The 19,131-nt window shown below is 47.6% G+C and overlaps 1 protein-coding gene across 1 annotated transcript in view; it reads right to left on the bottom strand.

Annotated features, from left to right (window-relative positions):
• The window catches only part of PRXL2B (peroxiredoxin like 2B), a 102,140-nt gene extending 85,021 nt beyond the window's left edge, over positions 1-17,119 (bottom strand). Inside the window, exon 1 of the mRNA XM_069610214.1 lies at positions 16,923-17,119. Coding sequence (XP_069466315.1) covers positions 16,923-16,985 — 63 coding nt within the window. The 5' untranslated portion in view covers positions 16,986-17,119. The remainder of the gene's footprint in view (positions 1-16,922) is intronic.
• Positions 17,120-19,131: the final 2,012 nt, after the last annotated feature.

Raw genomic sequence — 19,131 nt, 5'->3', positions numbered from 1 at the left:
GCTTTTTAACTATATTCACTACTGACTAATTACACAACTACTATAATTCAGTGTGGTGGCCATGTAAATCTGTGAATATAAGCCATGCCTGGGTTGGCATTGCGGCTTCTAGAGTTACACAATTATAAAGCCACAGCATTTCAGTATCACACGAGTGTCCGCTCTGTGAGAAGGCCGAGCTATCACAGGACAGATGTGGATTATTGTCTAGAGTGACTATCTCCAACACAGCCATGTGAAACAATGGCCAAGATGCTGTCCTTTTGATTCCCCTGCTAGGACGTAAAGCACCTTTCCCAGGACATAGGAACTTGCCCCTGGAGCTCTCCTGAGAACCAGTGCCTATACAGAGCACTGACATAACAAAGGCACTCTCACACCAGGGTGAGGAGCACTGGTGCCGATTTGAAGTCAGCAGGAATGGGATTGGGTGGGATTAGAGTAGAAGGGACAGGTGGACTCAGAGAAGAATCCTATCATCTTGGATTCTGTTAGGGTCTCTTGCTTTTTCTGTCACCTCCATTTCCTGCAGGCAAGGTATTCGGAGTGTAATATCATAAGGCAACAGGCACTTGATACAACAACAGGAATTGGACCCCCTTACAGCAGACTTGCCTTGGTCCAATACCTGTTGCATTTTACGTGTAAAAATCGAAGGTGTACGAGTCATCTTTGAACTCGTACAAAGGAAAGGAGATTCACTGGATCTTTGTTGGAAATACTGGCTACTTCAAAGTCCTATGCCATAGAGGCGACGACAAAAGCAGAGGCAAGCTACGTCCCCTAATCATCCCTGGTAAACAACAAGGGTGCTTTCCGTTGGGCCAAGGCTTCACTGCTTGCTGCACTGGAACCTGTACTCTGTTCACTGGAGGTGGAAGACCCCATGCAGGTTCCAGACAACTTCCACAAGTGGAAATGCAGGAATGAAAGAATTGTCTTGCCCATAGAGGTCCTGGATTAGGCTTCCCACCAACCAAAAGGTCAAGGAACAACTTGGTTGCCCAATTCCTGAATTGAACCACTGGTTAGCTACATCAACCTGGACATCAACTGCCTGTCCCAAGCTTCATCGTGCCATGTGCCGTTGCTGGTTGGACAGCAGTGTGTGTTGGATACAGTCAACCAACACATTAACCTAACGCTGAATCACTGCCTCATGAAGTTCCTAAAAGGCTGTCTCAACGTTGTTGAGCCTCTAAAAACAAGAAACCAAAGTGGTACTGTGAAGAGGCTTTGTTCCCCCCCACTTCAAATGTTGTGACCATAGTGATTGTAAGCACCCTTTCTCCATCTTGTTCTTCAAAGACACATCCTTGAACAGTGGCACTGTTGCCATTCCCTGCTCATCTATCCAGAGTGCCCTTTCACAGAAGTCTGAATTCTTTGTGTTTCTTTTACAAGGGTGTGTTTTTTTTATTGTATTCCATTTATTTGATGGCACGTTTATTATTTAATTAGAGTTATTGTACTGTTACTATTGGGGCTGCTACTATTATCAGCTACCCCCCCCCTCTCTAAAGATATAGCCTACTGCTGCCCTGAGCTATCAAAAGGGGCGAGAGAGGTATACCTTTAGGGCTGTGCCAGATTCACCTTTACAATTGGGATCATTGCTGTTAAGCACTGTGTAGTAGGCTTGGCCACTAATCATCCCTGGACGCCTGCGGAGCAGTAGCAATATTAGTCACACCGCCTTCACCTCCTGTCAGACGTTCAGAGAACAAGACAAAATTCCAACAACAGGTCAGAAAGCGAGGGAGTGGCTGGGAAGAGAGAGAATACCCCTGCCCCATGTCAGACTCACTCCCACTCTCCCAGGGTCCTTGCATAGAGACTAGTACAGGTATACTGTGCCCAAGCCTCCTGGCTATGAAGCCATAATCCATTTTACTACCCTGCAGCTCATTCTTCACTTATCAGGGTTTCAACACAGCCTCAGTGCCACCATCATTATTGACTCAGTGTCCGTGTCACAATGGAGACCGTGGGAGAAAAAAACGAGGAAGGGAACTTCAAGCACACCTGATGTGGCTCACTTCACTCACTCCAACGACTTCTGCCCAATTGAAGACTTTACGCACTTGACCACACCAAGTGCTACGACATAGGCATTGATACAGCAACTGCAGACCTGCCAAGTGTCACACATCTAGTGTGGCACTCAAATGTGTATGCACTCTATCGCATTTCAGCAAGCCAAGGAAAATGTCACATATAGGAAAGGTGCTAGAGCAGAGGCAGTAGTATCCTTGGAAGGATCATCCCCCCCTATAAAGACACCCTTCCATAGTGCTTCCAAACAATACGGTTTTCTCCCTGCTCTCTTCCCTTCCCCTACACCCAGAACTCTCGCTGCTCTCTGCTGAACCACATTGGGTTCAGATGTTGGTAACAAACTTCTTCAGCCCAAGTCCTTTCATGCGTCACTCAAAATCTCATACCCAAAACATGGCAATGTCATTATAAACCCATTGCACACATGAAATGGTCAAACATACACAAGTTGAAAACCTGGCAGCTCTCCCGCAGCTTTACAGTGTTGCCAGTTACTCTCCACACTCAGCCTTTACAGTGTTCACAATTACCTGCTGGGCAGAATGCCCAATGGATGGCTTTTCTATTTAAGTTAGGTACCAAGGTCCTCCCACGGGCCAATTTCTGTCACCGGATGATTTATCAGAGTCAGGCTCCGTCATCTGACAGAGGGTGGGCAATTACTGCGTGGTCCTTCTCAGCACATGTCCTTAATTTCCTGCGGTTCAGAGAATGGGCACTTTCTGTCACTATGGAGTGCTAGTAGCCGATCAATGGCTGATCGAGGTGCACTAGGCAAGAGAGCAAGGTGCTCATCACCAGACCAAATAACTCTGAATTTTCCTGACCGACTCCTGAATTTCCAGACACCTGAAAATGTACTTTCCTCCAATTTAATTCAATTGCGGGCGGGGAGGCTGGGTGGCGAAGCCTCCCTCATCGTTGCGCTAAATCTCCCACTTAACGGTTTCAAAATGTTGGGTGCTATGCACAGCACGCTACCAAACATCTACTGTGACACTCAAGCATTCGTTTTATTCCAGAAAGCCAATGAAAATGTCACACATAGGCGAGGCATCAGGGCAGGGGTACAAGAATTCCTTTACGTGACGCTTAAAACATCTGCTGTTCATCAGCAACCTTTCCTTCTCCTAGATGCCCTTGCATATCCTCATCTGTAACCGGGGCACACGCTTTGTCACATCTACTGCTGCACACAAAGCAAACTAACTGCTCTTTGTCAAATTCTGTTTGGCTTGTGGCACGGGAGAGCTTCGGCCCAGGCACCTTTAAGTGTCACTTAAACTGTCACAAAAAGTATGGAAATGTCACACAAGTACATTGCAAACATGTAAACATCACACATACACAAACTGAAAACTTGGAAGCTCTGCATCTGGGGCAACCCTGTGTATCAACTCTGACAGCAAGGGACACTGCCGGTCCGCTATTCAGAGAGCACCAAGTTGAACGCGTGGAAGAGGAAAGGTACACAAACCCAGCACTACAAACCCAGCACTACAAACCCAGCACTACGAGTCTCTCCCCTGCCTCTACAGTATATTGAGAATTCCTGCTGATGGCCTTAAAAAATACCAGGTGCCCAAACAATGCTGACAAAACAAAAACAGGTCGCTTACCACTCTGCAGCACTTTCAACCTTTTTGCTATAGCGGGTGAAAACACTAGTTTTCGTTTTTGGTGGGTGAGGTACCTTCCAAAAGCAGGTGAGTTGAGAGGTATGACATCAGGATGCAAGCACGGGCCTCCAAATTGCCAGCAGCAATCACCCGACCTCCTTCATGTTGGGAGGTCATTCATCTACACAAACCTCATGTCCAAACATGCCAACCCTCCTGATTTACGCGTGAGACTCCCGATTTTATTAGCAAAAATGTTGCTATTTTTTACTGCCTCCCTCCCAAAATAATTCTAACCCTGGTGCACTGAAATGGGAAAATTCAACTCTCCCCATTGCTAGGAGAGAATATCCCTCCCAGCTGTGGCAGGATGTTGACATGTATGCATTTCGCCCCCAGCAATGCCCAGTGGGCCACTTCAGGGAAATCCTAGCAAAACCCCACAACCTCCAGGACTCGGGCCTAACTCTTCACCCTCACTGCAGTCTGTCCGGGTAGTAAACCTGAGCCTTCAAAGCCCAGAGATTAGGGTCACCAGATGTCCCGGTTTTGGTGGGACAGTCCTGGAATTGGGCTCTCGCCGTCCGTCCTGAGAGTTATTACATTTGAAAGCCCTTTCTCGGTTTTGGGCTAACAGCGATTGATAATTATAGACTTAATGAACATCACAACACGTCTGACATCACAACACTTCTGACATTGTAGGATGTCAAGACCCGGAAGCTCGGATTATGTTTTCTCTCCTCAAGCAGCAAAACATTAGAATAATAATACAAGTTTATGTTTCTTATGCGCCGCAGTCTTCAGGGCGCATAGAAGACAGATAAAAATAAATGGAGGAGAAATACTGCATAGCAGTTTAAGAAAATAAGAATGTTTTCAGCACCTTTTTAAAAGCAGGAAGATTTTCTTCACAGCGCAGGTCTATTGGCAATTTGTTCCAAGCTATAGCAGCCCTCCCTGGGTAAGACCTCTCTTTCCCTTTAGCTCACTTAAATCTGGAACATAATCTCTTGGAATCTTTGGATCTCATGCATAACAAAGCAATAAACTATAACTCACAATCTAGTCTGAGTTTTTGGTAGTTCATATATTATTGGTCCAATCCAAAACACGCGACTTTTATTACCAATCAGAAAACATATCCTCTTTCTTGCTGCTCGGGCAGCGAGTTAAGTCCACGTTTTGTTATTTTTACGTTATATGGTATTTCATTCATTTGATTGTACGTGTTGCTGAACTGAGCCGCGCTCCTGTGAGGGTTTTGTCAGCAGCGGGAGCGCAGCAGATATTAGGACTGAGGCGGAGCATATCCGCAGTTCGTTCGATCACGACAGGGTTAGTGTTCCAGCGACCGCAATGTTACAGGCTGGCTGACAGGGGGCACATTGGTCACAGAAGGGGATTGAATCGCGATGGGACTTTGCGGTTCAGGCGCTTTAAGATCACGCTTCAGTGACTGTTCGCGGGCAGCGCAGACGAACCTGAGAGGTTTGAATTGTTGGAGTTTGGACGATTAAAATTACTAAATTAACTTACTGCCTATTCTTATATTGATGGGGACAGGCTCAAGAGTCCGGCGTTTGGAACCTGGGCAATAATAACTGAGCAAGAGGATTAGCTCTAGTGAGGAGGAAAGAGCTCATGTTAGCCAGAAAGGAATAAAGAACAGCATGGGCCAAGTCATTCATAAGGCAATGGGGGGTCAATCTCTGACAACCTTCAAGACTAAGGTCAAACAATGGATGCATGCCAACGACCATTGTTGCCATCACCCTGATGTATATACGTTCACCTTTTTACGCCTCCTGCACAGTTAATTATGCCTTTAATTTGCTCTCTGTATATATCTTTTATTACTGTATTTTTGTGCCTTTTGTACCTGTAATCTAATACTATGTACTGGGAACTAACTAAGCCTTTGTAAGCTCCCAGATGCCTGACGGTCCGGCGTGCTCAATAAATAAATAAACAATACAATACATGGCTCTCAGCAGTTATCCCTCATGGAGGACTGGCTGAAATTATCCCGAGGCATGGAGGAGCTCAGGGGAGCCAGTGAGCCTGGGAGAGAGAAAGAGGGGAGAAAAAAAACCTGTAAGGCACGAGATGCCCAGACCGCCACGGGGCTGCCACGCAAAGTGTAAGGTGGCAAAAGGAAGGCATTGAGGGTGAAAGAAAGCAGGTGGCAAGCCATATCCTGAAGCAGCGCGGATGTTCAAGAGGACACGGACTGGCAGGGGCAATCAACCGAGAATGAGGTGAAGACGATATAATCTTCCATTGAGGGAAGACACGGGAAAGTTCCCAAGAAAATGAAGGCTACATAGAATGAAGAGGACGACGGGGATGATTTCGACCCAGACTCCCTTATTCACCCACAGTCTTCGGAGTGGGAGCTGCCGGCATAAATTGTGGCATATATGAGGAGGCAACTCTGGACACCTCTAGCAAAAGAAGCTGGAAACAAGCTTACAGCAGAGTGTCCCAGACCACATTTGCCAGAGGGGATGCTCAAGACCCCAGAGATAGATGAAAGGATGATCACCTTCATGGGCGTTGCTAGGGGGGGGCTAAGGGGGCTAGAGCCCCTGATCTTTTGGTTGTAGCCCCGGATAGAATCTCAGGAGCGACAGCCAAAAGACTATCTAGCCCCCAGTCCCAACAGTTCTGATATCAGCTTAGCCCCGGGTCTTTTCCAGACGTAGCAACTCCCCTGGCGGAAACATTCTTCAGGTGGCAGAGGAGGCTAAGGAGAAAGGCGAGAGCATTGACCCTGTGATTTTGACAGGGTGAGCACAGAGGGCCATCTGCCTTTTGGCTAACGCAAACAGTGCGATCACTGCAGAAAGACGGTGATCGATCTTAGTCAAGATTGAGCCAAAGTTAAGCAAGCTAGCCACATCAGAGGCAGCTGCTGCGGCCAAAGGCACATTATTCAGACAACAAGGTACAAGCATCGCTGAAGAGGTTCTTTGGCAAGCAGGTTTTTGGGTGGGTTGGCAGAGGCAGGGGCCGCTCTGCCAGCCACTACACATAAGGCAGGTCCTACAGCAACACGAGTCACTGGAAGGAGCAGGATGACCACAAGCCAAACCCGTTCTTCCCTCTCGATGGGAAGCGGCAGAGGAAGGGGCTGGCATCACGCCGAGCGACAACAGCGTAGCACAGGTAAGAGCATGAGCAAGACTCCAAGCACAAATAATAAGCAGACACATAGAAGCAGTAGGCGGGAGAGAGACAAAATGCACAGAGAACAGGAGACTCTTATCCTGAGATTCGTGGGTACTAGACACAGTCCAAGTGTTTCAACTACATTTTTATACCCTACCAGTGCAACCAAAGCTACCGGGACCTTTACTGCAAATCAAAGGAGACCAGCAGTTTCTAGACATGGAGATAAGGGAACTAGAGCAAAAGGCAGCCATTGTTATGCGCAGATACCGCAGACAGTTTTATAAGCACTATGTTTCTGGTAAAAGAAAACACAAGCTAAGGCCCGTTATCAGTCTAAGAGAGTTGAAGGCTGCATTGCATACAGGCATTTCAAAATGGAGGGTATTCACCTGCAGGCGGGACATATTGCAGCAGTGCGACTGGTTGGCCAGGATTGATCTCAAGGACGCCTACCTAACGGTACCTATTGCACCAGAGATTTCTGAGGTTCCTTTGGAGGACCATACATGGGAATTCACATGTCTGTTTGTGAGCGTCGGCGCAATGGTGCTTTACCAAGTTGATGAAACCTGTGGTGAGCAGCCTGAGAGAGCTGGGCATCCGTTGATCATATATCTGGATGACATATGTATAATGTGTCAGGACAGGAATTTCATAAGAGATCAGGTGGAGGTCACAATAGAACTACAGCAACATCTGGGCTACTTAGTGTATTGGGAGAAGTCCCAGCTGCAGCTGGAACAGACCATGGACTTTCTGGGTTTTGTGGTAGACACGAACCAGGGCACCCTAAGTCAGCCGTTGAGCTAAGTGAACACCATCAAAAAAGAGATCAGGAACACACTGACCAAAGATGTTATGTCTTTATGGTTGATAGCCAGACTAGTGGGGCGTTTAGCATAATAAAATCAGGCTATATTCCCAGGACCACTCCATTACAGGGACCTGCTGAGGCTGACGATTCAGCATCTCAAGAGGGACATATCTATACGAGCAAAGAGTTCCGATATCGCAAGAAGGGAGGGTGGAACTGGTGTGGTGGTTCCAGCATATGGAAGCCTGGAACGGGAGAATGATATTTGGCTCATCCACGGACTTGGTTATAGAGTCAGATGCCAGCAGATGGGGCTGGGTGCCTGATGCTAAGAACTGTCAACGGGTGGTCAGAATATTAGCTAGAGATTCACATCAACTGCCTAGAATTGCTAGCGGGGTTGTTTGGAGTGAGGTGTTGTACTCAGGAGAGGGTGCAATGTTGTGTACTTCTCACGATGGACAACTGTCTGCAGTCAGATACATAAACAGACTAGGCAACACAAGATCCAAAATGCTAGCAGAACGGTGAAGGACTTTTGACATTTATACCTACAGAGGAAAAGTGTTGGCGACAGGAGAATATCTGCTGGGGTGGCATAACGAAGTGGCCACTGGAACTCCAGATTCCTCAGGGACGCCAGCGATTGGAGCCAGATGTGGAGGTATTCCAGGAACTAATGGCACAATGAGGCCTGTGTTGGACAGACCTATTTGCCTTGAGGTTAAACAACCAGTTGCCTCAATTCTTCAGTTGGAGACCAGATCCAAAAGCATAAGCGACTGATGCGTTTCTCCAATCCTGGGGCCGGATTGAGAGTATGCATTCCCACCATTTTCAATGATAGCGAGTGCATTAGCCCAGGCGAAGAGACAGAAGGCCCCTCTGATACTAATCGCACCAGATTGGTAGGCACAAGCTTGGTTCACCAATCTTTTGGAGATGACTCATGACAACCAGACAGCTCTCCCGAGGAAGGAGTTAATTGTGCATGTTCCCACAGGGGGCAGTCACCCGTTGGTACGTAGAGGCGGCCTCAATCTGATTGAATGGGCAATTTCAGGGGATCCTGGGCTAAGCCAGGATTATCGGACAGGGCTGAATGCATTCTCGAGGAGTCCTAGGCTCCAGGAACGCCTATAGATCAGCATAGGCTGGTGTATGGAGAGGAATGTGCATTCCTCTGGCACATGTAGCAAATTTCCTAACGCAAATGGGGGTACAAGGCAGAACATACAGGACTATTAATACAACATGCTCCGCAATCTCAGCGGGTCACACGTGTGTCGAGGGGATAGCTGTTGGGGAACACCCGTTGATATGCAGATTACTATGAGTTATAAAACTGATCTCAAGACACAGACGGCGAGGTACTCCCAAATGTGGGACATCGATAGAGGGTTGAGGTTGTTTGCAGAATGGCCTGACAACATAGATTTATTGAGGAAGGAGCTAACAGCCAGTGACAATGCTTCCAATGGCTCACATCATGCAAGAGAGAAACTGATGCGAGAGCTATGGAAGTTACCAGGAAATTGGTATCTCCAACTGGAGTGACATTCTATATCACGAAGAGAACAAAGGCGGATTTGAGGACGGTAACTTACGACTCATTCCCGAATCATCCAAAACTATGTCCAGATTGATAACCAACAGTTTACGAAAACATCACAAGAGACTTGCAGCTTGCAGGAGTGACGCAGTTGCTCGTAGCTTTGCGAAAACCTTTTGGGGCAGTAACCTTGGCGACCCTGGCGAGACGGGTAATACAACAGTCGGGCATCAACGTAAAAAGCCACGGTGCACATTCAGTAAGAGGAGCAAGGGACTCCAAGGCATATAAAGTAAGGGCATGTCTGGAGGATATTATGAAACCAGCGAATTGGTCAAATGTGTCGACATTTAAGACTTTTTATTTCAAACTGATTGAAAGGATGGCAACGATGATGGTAGGTAAGCTTTGAACACGCATAATCCGAGCCTCCGGGTCTTGACACAGAATTCTGATTTTTAATACCAACGTTATAGAAAGTCATAATTCTATTAAACACAGAGGCGAAGGATTATCCCACCCTAGCAATTGTTCATATATACTGATGATTTTATGATACTGTAATGTTATGATGGTGCATCATGATTACTCCCATTCCCAAATGGAGCAGATTTCTGAAATATGATTTTATTTTGTAGGTTCCAATGCAGACCACAACCCGACAGGAACCTGAAAAGTTGGTTGTAGGATAATATACAGTTCGCGTTTACCGGTTTGGGTGCAAAATAGGTGTAAAAAGAACCAGCAAAAGAAAGAGGATATGAACAGGAAGGTTTCGGTGTTTATGGGACTGGATGTGTACTGATTGGTCATAAAAGTCACGTGTTTTGGAAAGGACCAAAAATATATGAACTACCAAAGACTCAAACTAGATTGGGAGCTGTACTTCATTGCTTTGTTATGTATATATTATTGTTCTAATGTTTCACTGCTCGAGAAGTAAAGATGAGAGAAAGTATAATCCATTGCCTCTGTGTCTTATATCGTTAGTATAGAAAAACTTAATCGTGCAACAGAGACTCCCAACTTTTTAGTGAAACATATTGCTATTTTTCACGTTCTCCCGCCTTAAATAATTCTAGCACCAATGCATTTCTATGGGAAAAATTACATCTCCCGATTTCTCTGACAAAATCTCCCTACTAGGTGGCACAGAATGTTGGCATGTATGGAGACTGGCTTCGGAATGGTTGAACAGCAAGCCCTATAATAACAATCAGAGCAAAATTAACATTCTAACATTCACAGCCCAAAAGGCAAAAATTGTATTATATGTTATTTGGCATTTATATAGCGCTGTATATATCATTGGTATGACCTCAAAGCGCTGGTAGGTTGAACACCCTCGGGGAGCATAGTGCAAATCAGTCGAGAGTTAGGTGTCATAGGGTGCACCGATTATGTGCGCAGCTGATGAGATTGCCTGGTGGTAGCTGCATCCTAGCATAAGGTGTGGTGGTATTTGATATCAGTTGAATGTGTGCAGTCTGGAGCTTGTTCGCCAAGACTGGGTTCTGGCTGCGTTAGGCATGTGCAGGACGCTTATGTGTGCAGCTAGGCTGATTTTTGTGGGGTATAGCTGAGTATTATCAGAATGTTGAGATGTTCATGAAGTATTGTTCGTATGTGAGCAGCTAGGCCGAAATTGATCGAGGGGTGTAGCTGCGTTCCAATTGTGTGTTGGTGTAGAGAGTGAGCATGGTGATGAAAGGAGAGGTGAGTGTCTGGGCGGAGGTTTTGATTTAAAGAGCTCGCTGTTCCAGATTTCAGGTGCGCATTTGCGATTACTGAGTTCAGAGTAAAATTATTAGTGACTTAGTCGCATTCAGAGGCGTCACTGCGCGGGATCTCTTGAACATTTGTCAGCATGTTGCAAGGTTTCAGGTGCCTTAGATGGTCATAATCGGCATTTATGGAAAGACAGGTTTTTAGAGCTTTCCGGAAGGCCATGTAGACTTCGGTGTGTGGAATATGTGGGGTGAGTGAGTTACACAGAGTTGGTGCCACGCTTGAGAATGCGGATCCTCCAATCCTGACAGAGTTAGAGGTTGGAATCACTAGAAAGAGGGTAGTGCTTGATCTTAGGGTGCGAGATGGGAGGTAGGGTTTTATCTTCTTTTGTAGGTACGTTGGGCAGGTCTTGTGCACTGCTCGGTGGGTAATGGACAGGGTCTTGAAGGTGGCCCTTCGTCCGACTGGGATCCAGTGGAGTGTGCGGAGAGCAGGTGAGAGGTGGTCTCTGTGTCCCAGGTCGAGGAGGAGTTTGGCGGCAGCGTTTTGGGCTCTTTTGGAGTTTGTTGAGTTTGTATGCCGGTGCTCCAACGTATAAGGAGTTGGCATAGTCCAGTCTCGACATTACAATAGACATAACAGCAGTGAGTCTGTTGGGGTAGGAGAGGTAAGGAAAACGTGTCTACGAAGCTTGAGGTGGTAGTGACAGCATTTTGAAACATTATTGATCTAACGGGAGATGGTTAGGCCAGAGTCCATGGAGCATCCTAGGTTTTTGATTATATTGGATTGAGGGGGGGTTGCATGGGAGCGGTTGTGGGAGAAGAGCAGTACTGCTGCACACCATGATTTCAGTTTTATCAGGGTTCAAAAGGAGGTGCTTACTGGTCATCCATCGGTCGTTGTCATGGAGACAAGCATCAAGGTCGGGAAGTGGGTTGGCGCTTGCCTTGGGGATTTTTAGGATAATTTGGGTACTGTTGCTGTAGTTGTAACAGGAGAGGTTGCCCGCACGTATAATTCCTGGTAGACTTGTCGGATAGAGGTTGAAAAGCAGAGCAGAGAAGCATGCGCCCAGGGGTACCCCAGTTTTCACAGCGCAAGCAGTTGAGACACAAGGGAAGAGGAAGTTGATTTGTTTCCTTTTGCTGAGGAAGAAGGCAATCCATATGAGTGTTGAGCCACGGATTCCTAGGGAGTGAAGGCGGTCAAGGACGATTGAATGGTTAACTGTGTCAAAGGCTGCAGAGAGACTGAGGAGAATCAGCGCTGCCCAACCCTCAGAGTCTGCCGTGACCTTGAGATCATCCCAGATCAAGATTAGATTTGTTTCTGTTCCATGTCGAGGTCTGAAGCCCGATTGTGCGGGGTCGAAGAGTATGTTGGATTCTACAAAGCGGTTGAGCTGGGAGTATGCAGTCCGGTCAACTCGCGAGAAATCTGGTGTTGGAGATCAGCCTGTAATTCTTAGGGTCGAAGGGGTCGAGGGATGCCTTTTTTAGAAGTGGCTTGACATTCGCAATTTTAAAGGCTTCAGGGAAGATGCCAGAGGTGAGGAAATTGTTTAGTATGGCTCTTGTATTTTTTACTGTGCAGTACATTTCTTTCAGAACAGAGGTGGGGCAGGGGTCAAGGGTTGACCCAGAGGGTTTGCTGGCTGATCGTAGGTCAAGGAATTAGTCTCTGGAGATGGGTTTGAAAGAGTCGAAGTGGGCAACGGGGCAATGGCATAAGGAGGGGTCGGTGTAGGGTAGGGGTGAGCAAGGACAATTTGGTGTTAAGGGTTGCCATCCTGTCAAGTGCTGTGTTGTAGAAGTGTAGCAAGAGGGAGTAGCAGAGTGATTTTGTGGGAGTGGTGAGGGCAGAGGTGCAAGTAGGTTTGACGTATTCAGAGATTATTTCGTGGAGTTCTTTGCTACTGCTGCTGCTGCCACAGTTCAGAATTTGTTTGTTGTAATAGGCTTTTTTGGCCTTTAGGATCTTGGATTTGTAATTATGGTGGTGGAGGGCGAACATGGATCTGTGAGATCGGTTTTAGATGCTCGCCATTTGCTTTCAAGATTTATTTTGTTTCTTTAAGGTCCTCAGGTGGGGCGTGAACCATTTGGGGGGCAGTACTTTGTGTGAGGTTTTGGGGCGTGAGGGGGTGAGAGGAATTACTGATTCTTTAAGCCAGGTGTCGAAGGATTCGATGGTTATGGGTCTACCATAGGACAGCGTTGCAGGGGGACGCAGTAGCAGGGCTTCAGCTAGGTCGGGGAGTACCTTGACTCTGTTCCATCATTTGTGATTAAAGGTGGGGCAAGAGGGAACTGTAGGAAGAGGGGCTGGTGTGTGGATAGAGAAAGGGGTGGCAAAGTGGTCTGTCCAGATAAGCAGTTTTGATCTGGATGTAGAGACCAGGTTTTAGGAGCTGAAAATCGCATCACGGGTGTGCCCACCTGAGTGAGCTGGACATTGGTATGTTGGGAGAGGTTGAGTGTATCAAGACTGTCGATCAGAGGATGGGTCATGGGGTTGTTGGGCATATCAAACCAGATATTGAAATCTCCCAGGAGTGTGAGATGGGTGATATACCTGAATTGTAGCTATTGAGTCACAGAGATTGTTGGTGAAGTGTCTGTCGTATCCATGGGGTCTGTAGATGAGTAGGAAGCTGGGGGTGAAAGTCGATGGTAGCGAGAGCTTTATTAGAAGGGATTCACAGGAAGAGTTGCATGTCTGGGATTCGACGAGTGAGACTGAGAAATGGGGTTTGTAGAGGATTGCGACTCTGCAACCTGTGGAGCGTCTATTATGGGCAATTAGCCGGGGAGGGGCTTTATGCAAGACTGGTGTAAAATCATCCCAGAACCAGGTTTCGGTGATAAAAACGAGGTCGGGATTGTGAGAGGTCAAAGAGGTTGTGTCTGTTTATTGCTACGGAGCGGGCCTTAAAGAGGATGCGTGTGACTTTGTGAGGGGAGGTGGTTTTCATGACGTTCGTCGCAGAGAGTGCTCGGTGGACATGGGTGTCCGAAGAGGTGGGGATGTGGAAGGATCATTCTGGGTGGTCGGTACTGGCTGAAGGTGGGTAGAGGGGGGACTGGATGTGTGTGCACTTTGAGCGTCGTGTGAGAGGGTTACGTTGATGGGGGCGGGAAGATAAGGCGATAGGTATGTGAGAGACGAGGTGGGGAGGATCAGAAGGATTGGGATGGTGGCGAGTGGAGCATTTGTGGTGTGGGGGGTTAGGCGGGTTGTTTCTGGTTCGAGTCTGGAGGGCACTGGGGGTTTAGGTGAACTGGGTGAGAAGTCAAGAGCATGGGGGTGCAGACGGAGAGGGGAGAGTCTGAAAGAAGGGGTGCAGTAGGCTGGACCGATGGAGAAGAGGTGAGGTACGAAGCGTCGAGGGAGAGGACCAGTATCTCTTTCCGCATTTGGTGGGTTTTGGTGCCAATGGAGTGTGAGAAAGGGAAGGAGGATCAGAGGAGGATGAAGCTACTGTTATAGAAAGGACGCAACAAGGTACTTTCAGAGACAGGATTTGAGGGGGGTCTGTGGGCGGGGCAGAGTAGGGGCTGAGGGAGGAGGGCTGAGAGGGCGAGGGGTTCCTCAGTGGGCTCAAGGATGGTGTGGTGGTGGCGGGGGACTTGTGGTGTTGGAGCACCAGAGAGCTCCTCTGGCTTGTGAGTTTGAGATTGGGCGGGGTGGTTCTCAATAGATGCTAGGGGCAAGAAGGATGTGGATGTGTTCGGGTGGGTTGAGGTGTGCGGGGTGAGGGTTTGAGGCAAGTGGTGTTTGGCACGACAGAGTGCTCCTCTGATCTTAGAGATACAGGTGGATTGATGGTTGGGGGCTCTATGTATCGTTGTACGGGGCAAGAATTGTAGGTGGCGACCTGATGTGGGATATAGGAGGGGTTCATAAAGTTAGGTGCTAGAGCGGAGGTTCTGCGACGGGCAGGAATTTCCATCCCATAGGGCAGGACAGGGCAGCACCTAGGATTTGATAGGCATGGATAGAGGGGAAGTCCTAGATAGAATAGGTGACAACAGTAAATGCAGTTACCTTAGATGCAATATCAGTGCCTAGTATTAGGACACCTGGATAGAGGGAGAAAGGCCTAACATGGGACAACAGTAAATGCAGTAACACAAGATATATTAGCTGCACCTAGATTTAGGACACTTGGATAGAGGGAGAAAGGCCTAACATGGGACAACAGTAAATGCAGTAACCTTAGATGCAATATCAGTGCCTAGTCTTGGGACACCTGGATAGAGGGAGAAAGGCCTAACATGGGACAACAGTAAATGCAGTAACCTTAGATGCAATATCAGTGCCTAGTCTTGGGACACCTGGATAGAGGGAGAAAGGCCTAACATGGGACAACAGTAAATGCAGTAACCTTAGATGCAATATCAGTGCATAGTAGTGGGACATCTGGATAGAGGGAGAAAGGCCTAACACGGGAAAACAGTAAATGCAGTAACCTTAGATGCAATATCAGTGCCTAGTCTTGGGACACCGGGATAGAGGGAGAAAGGCCCAACAGGGGACAATAGTAGATGCTGTAGTAAGCAATATGCAACAATGCTAGAGGTATTGGATAATTAGATGCAGGACACAGCTGTGGGGCCTATTAGGAAGTATGTGTTTAGAGTTTGGACTAATAGCAGGAGGACTCAGTACGATCTCTTATAATAGGTTTCGATGAGATTCTACATTTCGCGGGAGATCAGGTGTATGTCTCCTACCTGCTCCGATGCTGCTCGTTGACGGCTGCAGCACCACATGCTAACACGGGCAAACACGATCTGGGGCTGCTTCTTCAGGAGCTGCCGTCCTTTGCCTGGGGGTTTTGCGCTGCGGGTGCTGCATGGGCAAGGGGCTGCCCTGGCAAGATTGAATACAGGTAAACTGTGGGAGACTTCACCAGTCTTGCCCTCTTGGTATAGGTCTGTACTACATATGTTTGTAGTGCGACTGAGCAGCCAGACTTATCTCAAGGGGGGTAAATGTGAGCTTTCTCTGGTTGGTTCGTCCAGGGGTTGACTCTGCCTGCTTTGCAAAAGACCTCGCCTTTTATGAAGTCTCTCCCATTAATTTGCAGCCTAGCTGTCAGTCACACAGCAAGGTCCTCCAAGGACAGCCAGCCGGCCAATCACCTTTGGGTGCATTCCTGTAACCAAGGAGACTAAGCACCGGGAGTTTTGGGCACCTCCCTGGCTTCCTGCTGTGCCAGAGACACTGGAGCCAGAGGCGGACTTCACCAGTGAATCCCACCGAAGACGTAACGAAGAAAGGGACCAAACCTGGTTTGCCGCGCAGAGTAAAGCTTATAGATTATTTATATAGAGGAAACTGCGCTCGATTAAGATGTTGGGCGGGCAATCATTCTTTTATGTTGTTCACCATCATGGTTTTTTGTCTTGTCTTGTCTTTTGTCATGGTTTGAGTTGGAAAACAATAGAACAGCAAGCCTCAAAGATTCACTCTCCGCGCGGGCAAAAAAACAGGAGGATTGTGTGATAAAGAGGATATTATCCCGCCAAGGCAAGGTTTACAAAACAAATACACCAACAACACCAAAAAAGATTTTTGGTAAAGTGCTCCTGTCTTGGAGGTAACAACTCAATACGCAATTCCCGGGACGAGGAAGAGAGGTAATGCAATCAAATATGAAGAATATTTAATCAACGGATAAAAAACATCCAAATACAGAAAGATGCATGTTGATGCGATTAAAGAGTGTTTTCATGAAACCCTTTTCCCCATACCGAAACACACCCATGGCATCTCGGAATGGACATTGTAGATTTGTCTACCCCTAACATGGCCCGAGTGATGAGGCACCGCGCACCGCCAATTACTTAAGTGTAGCCTGCGCCTCTGAGTTTTGAAAACACCTGCCTCAGATAACAATTTTTGATATCACGCTCGGATTGGACCTTTGCGGCCACCATGCAAACAGCTTAGCGAATCTTACCTCTGCTGTTACGGCGTGTTTAACTAGGTTAGCACCCACTCGAGCCAAATCCACGCTGCTCATTTTCAAATCCGCTAATAGGACGTGCTATTTACGGGGTTGTTTCTCCACCACTCGCGAGAGAACTGTATTTGCAATCAAGTCAAAACCTTCCTTATGTATAATCATTATACTTTGACCAATGGTGGATCAGCATTAGCACAGTGGGGCGTGCATGTCTGAAACAGTTCCGCAATGGGCGTTGCTCATTGTATAAGTGGAGAACTGTTATTGCGTAAGTTATGGAAAGTGAGGAAGGACTACGTTATTTTAAGTATAGCTGTCAACTAGATGCACAGTAACTTCACTTTTTATTTTCTGATGCTTTAACCAGGCGGCAGCTAGTGTAGCCGACTAGAGCTGAAGGTATTCTTCCCCCGCCTCCCACTTTCAAAAGAAGGCAACCCCACTAGAGGCTGCACTCGATTTCTGAATGGATATAAATACGATGCTTTATTTCGTTTAGAAGCGGCTGACGAGAACATATTAGTTGGTGGGCGTGGGCGGAACCTCAGCAGTGGAATTACAGTGCATTCTCGTACTTTTAGATATGCGTTTTATAGAGGGGAAATTAAAGGTCCGAGCACTAGAAAAATACTGAATGATGTGAGCTCAAAGCCAGAACATATGAAATATCTTGACCTTGGACAACTGAAGAAATGTGTCTGCATTTTTAATACAATTAAACTAAACATGCAGTACGTTCAGTGGGTTAGTCCCATAGTTTCGCTTTCTCTGCTTTGCGACTGGCAGGATGAAGGACGCGAGAACGTGTGTTTGTCTAGTCAAAAAATAAATCAATTTGATACCCGCCGACTTGTCCTACCTACCTCCTTATAATAACAATGTATGTCTTATTTAGCACTTCATGTCATATTTCTCCAGCTTCTAAGCGCTTTAATAACCAGGGTTATTTTTACCTGCAGATAATTGGACTCAATTTATCAACCTCAGAAGGAAGAAGGTCTGGGTCAGCCCTACAGTGGGATTCAAACTTGCGAAGTGCAGGCTCAGCTCATGTGTCAGATGAGCACCAAACCTAGGACCTGTAGTGTCATGGGCACAGGGTCCAGGACACCATTGTTGGGGGCACCCAGCTGGCTCATCTTTTGCAGACATGCCAGGCTGGCTCACAGGCACACGCGCCAACCCTTGGGTGTTATGTTCCGCCCTGCGTCCCGCTACGCGGTGACGCAGGGCGCGTCAATAAAAGCCCCGCCCCCGCGAGTGGGAGGCAGTTCCGGGGCAGACCGAGCAAGCGTGTGGGTGTGTGTTTCTTTCCCAGCTCCCGCTGGAGCTACGCCACGGGCCGCGCGGCCTACTTCATCTACACCAGCCCGCGCGCATGCAGGCCACGGGCTGGATCTTAACAATGGCGACGAGGCGGAAGTGATACGAACACGTGCCTGGCTTCCTCAAGGCACCCATATGGCCCGCAGCCATCGCGGCCGAATTTTTGGACACCCGGTGGAGGGGGAAACGAACATGTGACCCCCCCACCCCAAAAAAAAAAATTAAAAAAAAATATATATATATATATATTTTTTTTTTTAATCTCTCCATTTCTACCTGCTGCACTCCGGTAGCCCCATGTGCTTTGATGAACACTGGGGAGCCCTCTGGCACCTGGCCTCCCCATGCCTGATCACAGCAGCAGCAGCTGATATCAAGACCACGTGGGAACTATGGCTCTGGAACATTCCATCGCATAGTGCCTAGCCACCGCAGCCAGCCCAAGGAAGGCATCTTTCACAGCGCTGGAGGCCATCCCAGATACACCTGTCCACCTGGCGGCCGGATCATCCACCCCTGGGCCCACCACGCCGTCCAGGATGGCGGCAAACCTGTCGATGTCGTCACCACTACCTCGCACACAAGGAGACTCGTCGACATTGATCCAGCCATTCGACCCATTCACAGACCCCTTGTCGAGTGGACCCAGGTGGCAGCTGTGGATCCAAAAATTTGAGATGGCCATGGAGTGCAAAGACATCACGACGGCCAGGAAAATGAAGGCACACCTTCCACTCAGCGTGGGTGACGAGGTACTGCGCATTTTCTTTTTTTTAAAAAAATTTGTTTTTATTGAGTTTTTAAATTAAACATTCACATGAACAAGGAAGTACAGAATGAGAATATCATTTGGAATAACAACGAGTACCTGTTCAGG

Source organism: Ambystoma mexicanum, chromosome 8 (assembly GCF_040938575.1).
Source record: "Ambystoma mexicanum isolate Mex_15411 chromosome 8, UKY_AmexF1_1, whole genome shotgun sequence".
Classification (NCBI taxonomy): Eukaryota; Metazoa; Chordata; class Amphibia; order Caudata; family Ambystomatidae; genus Ambystoma; species Ambystoma mexicanum.
This window is presented reverse-complemented; position numbering and strand designations above follow the sequence as displayed.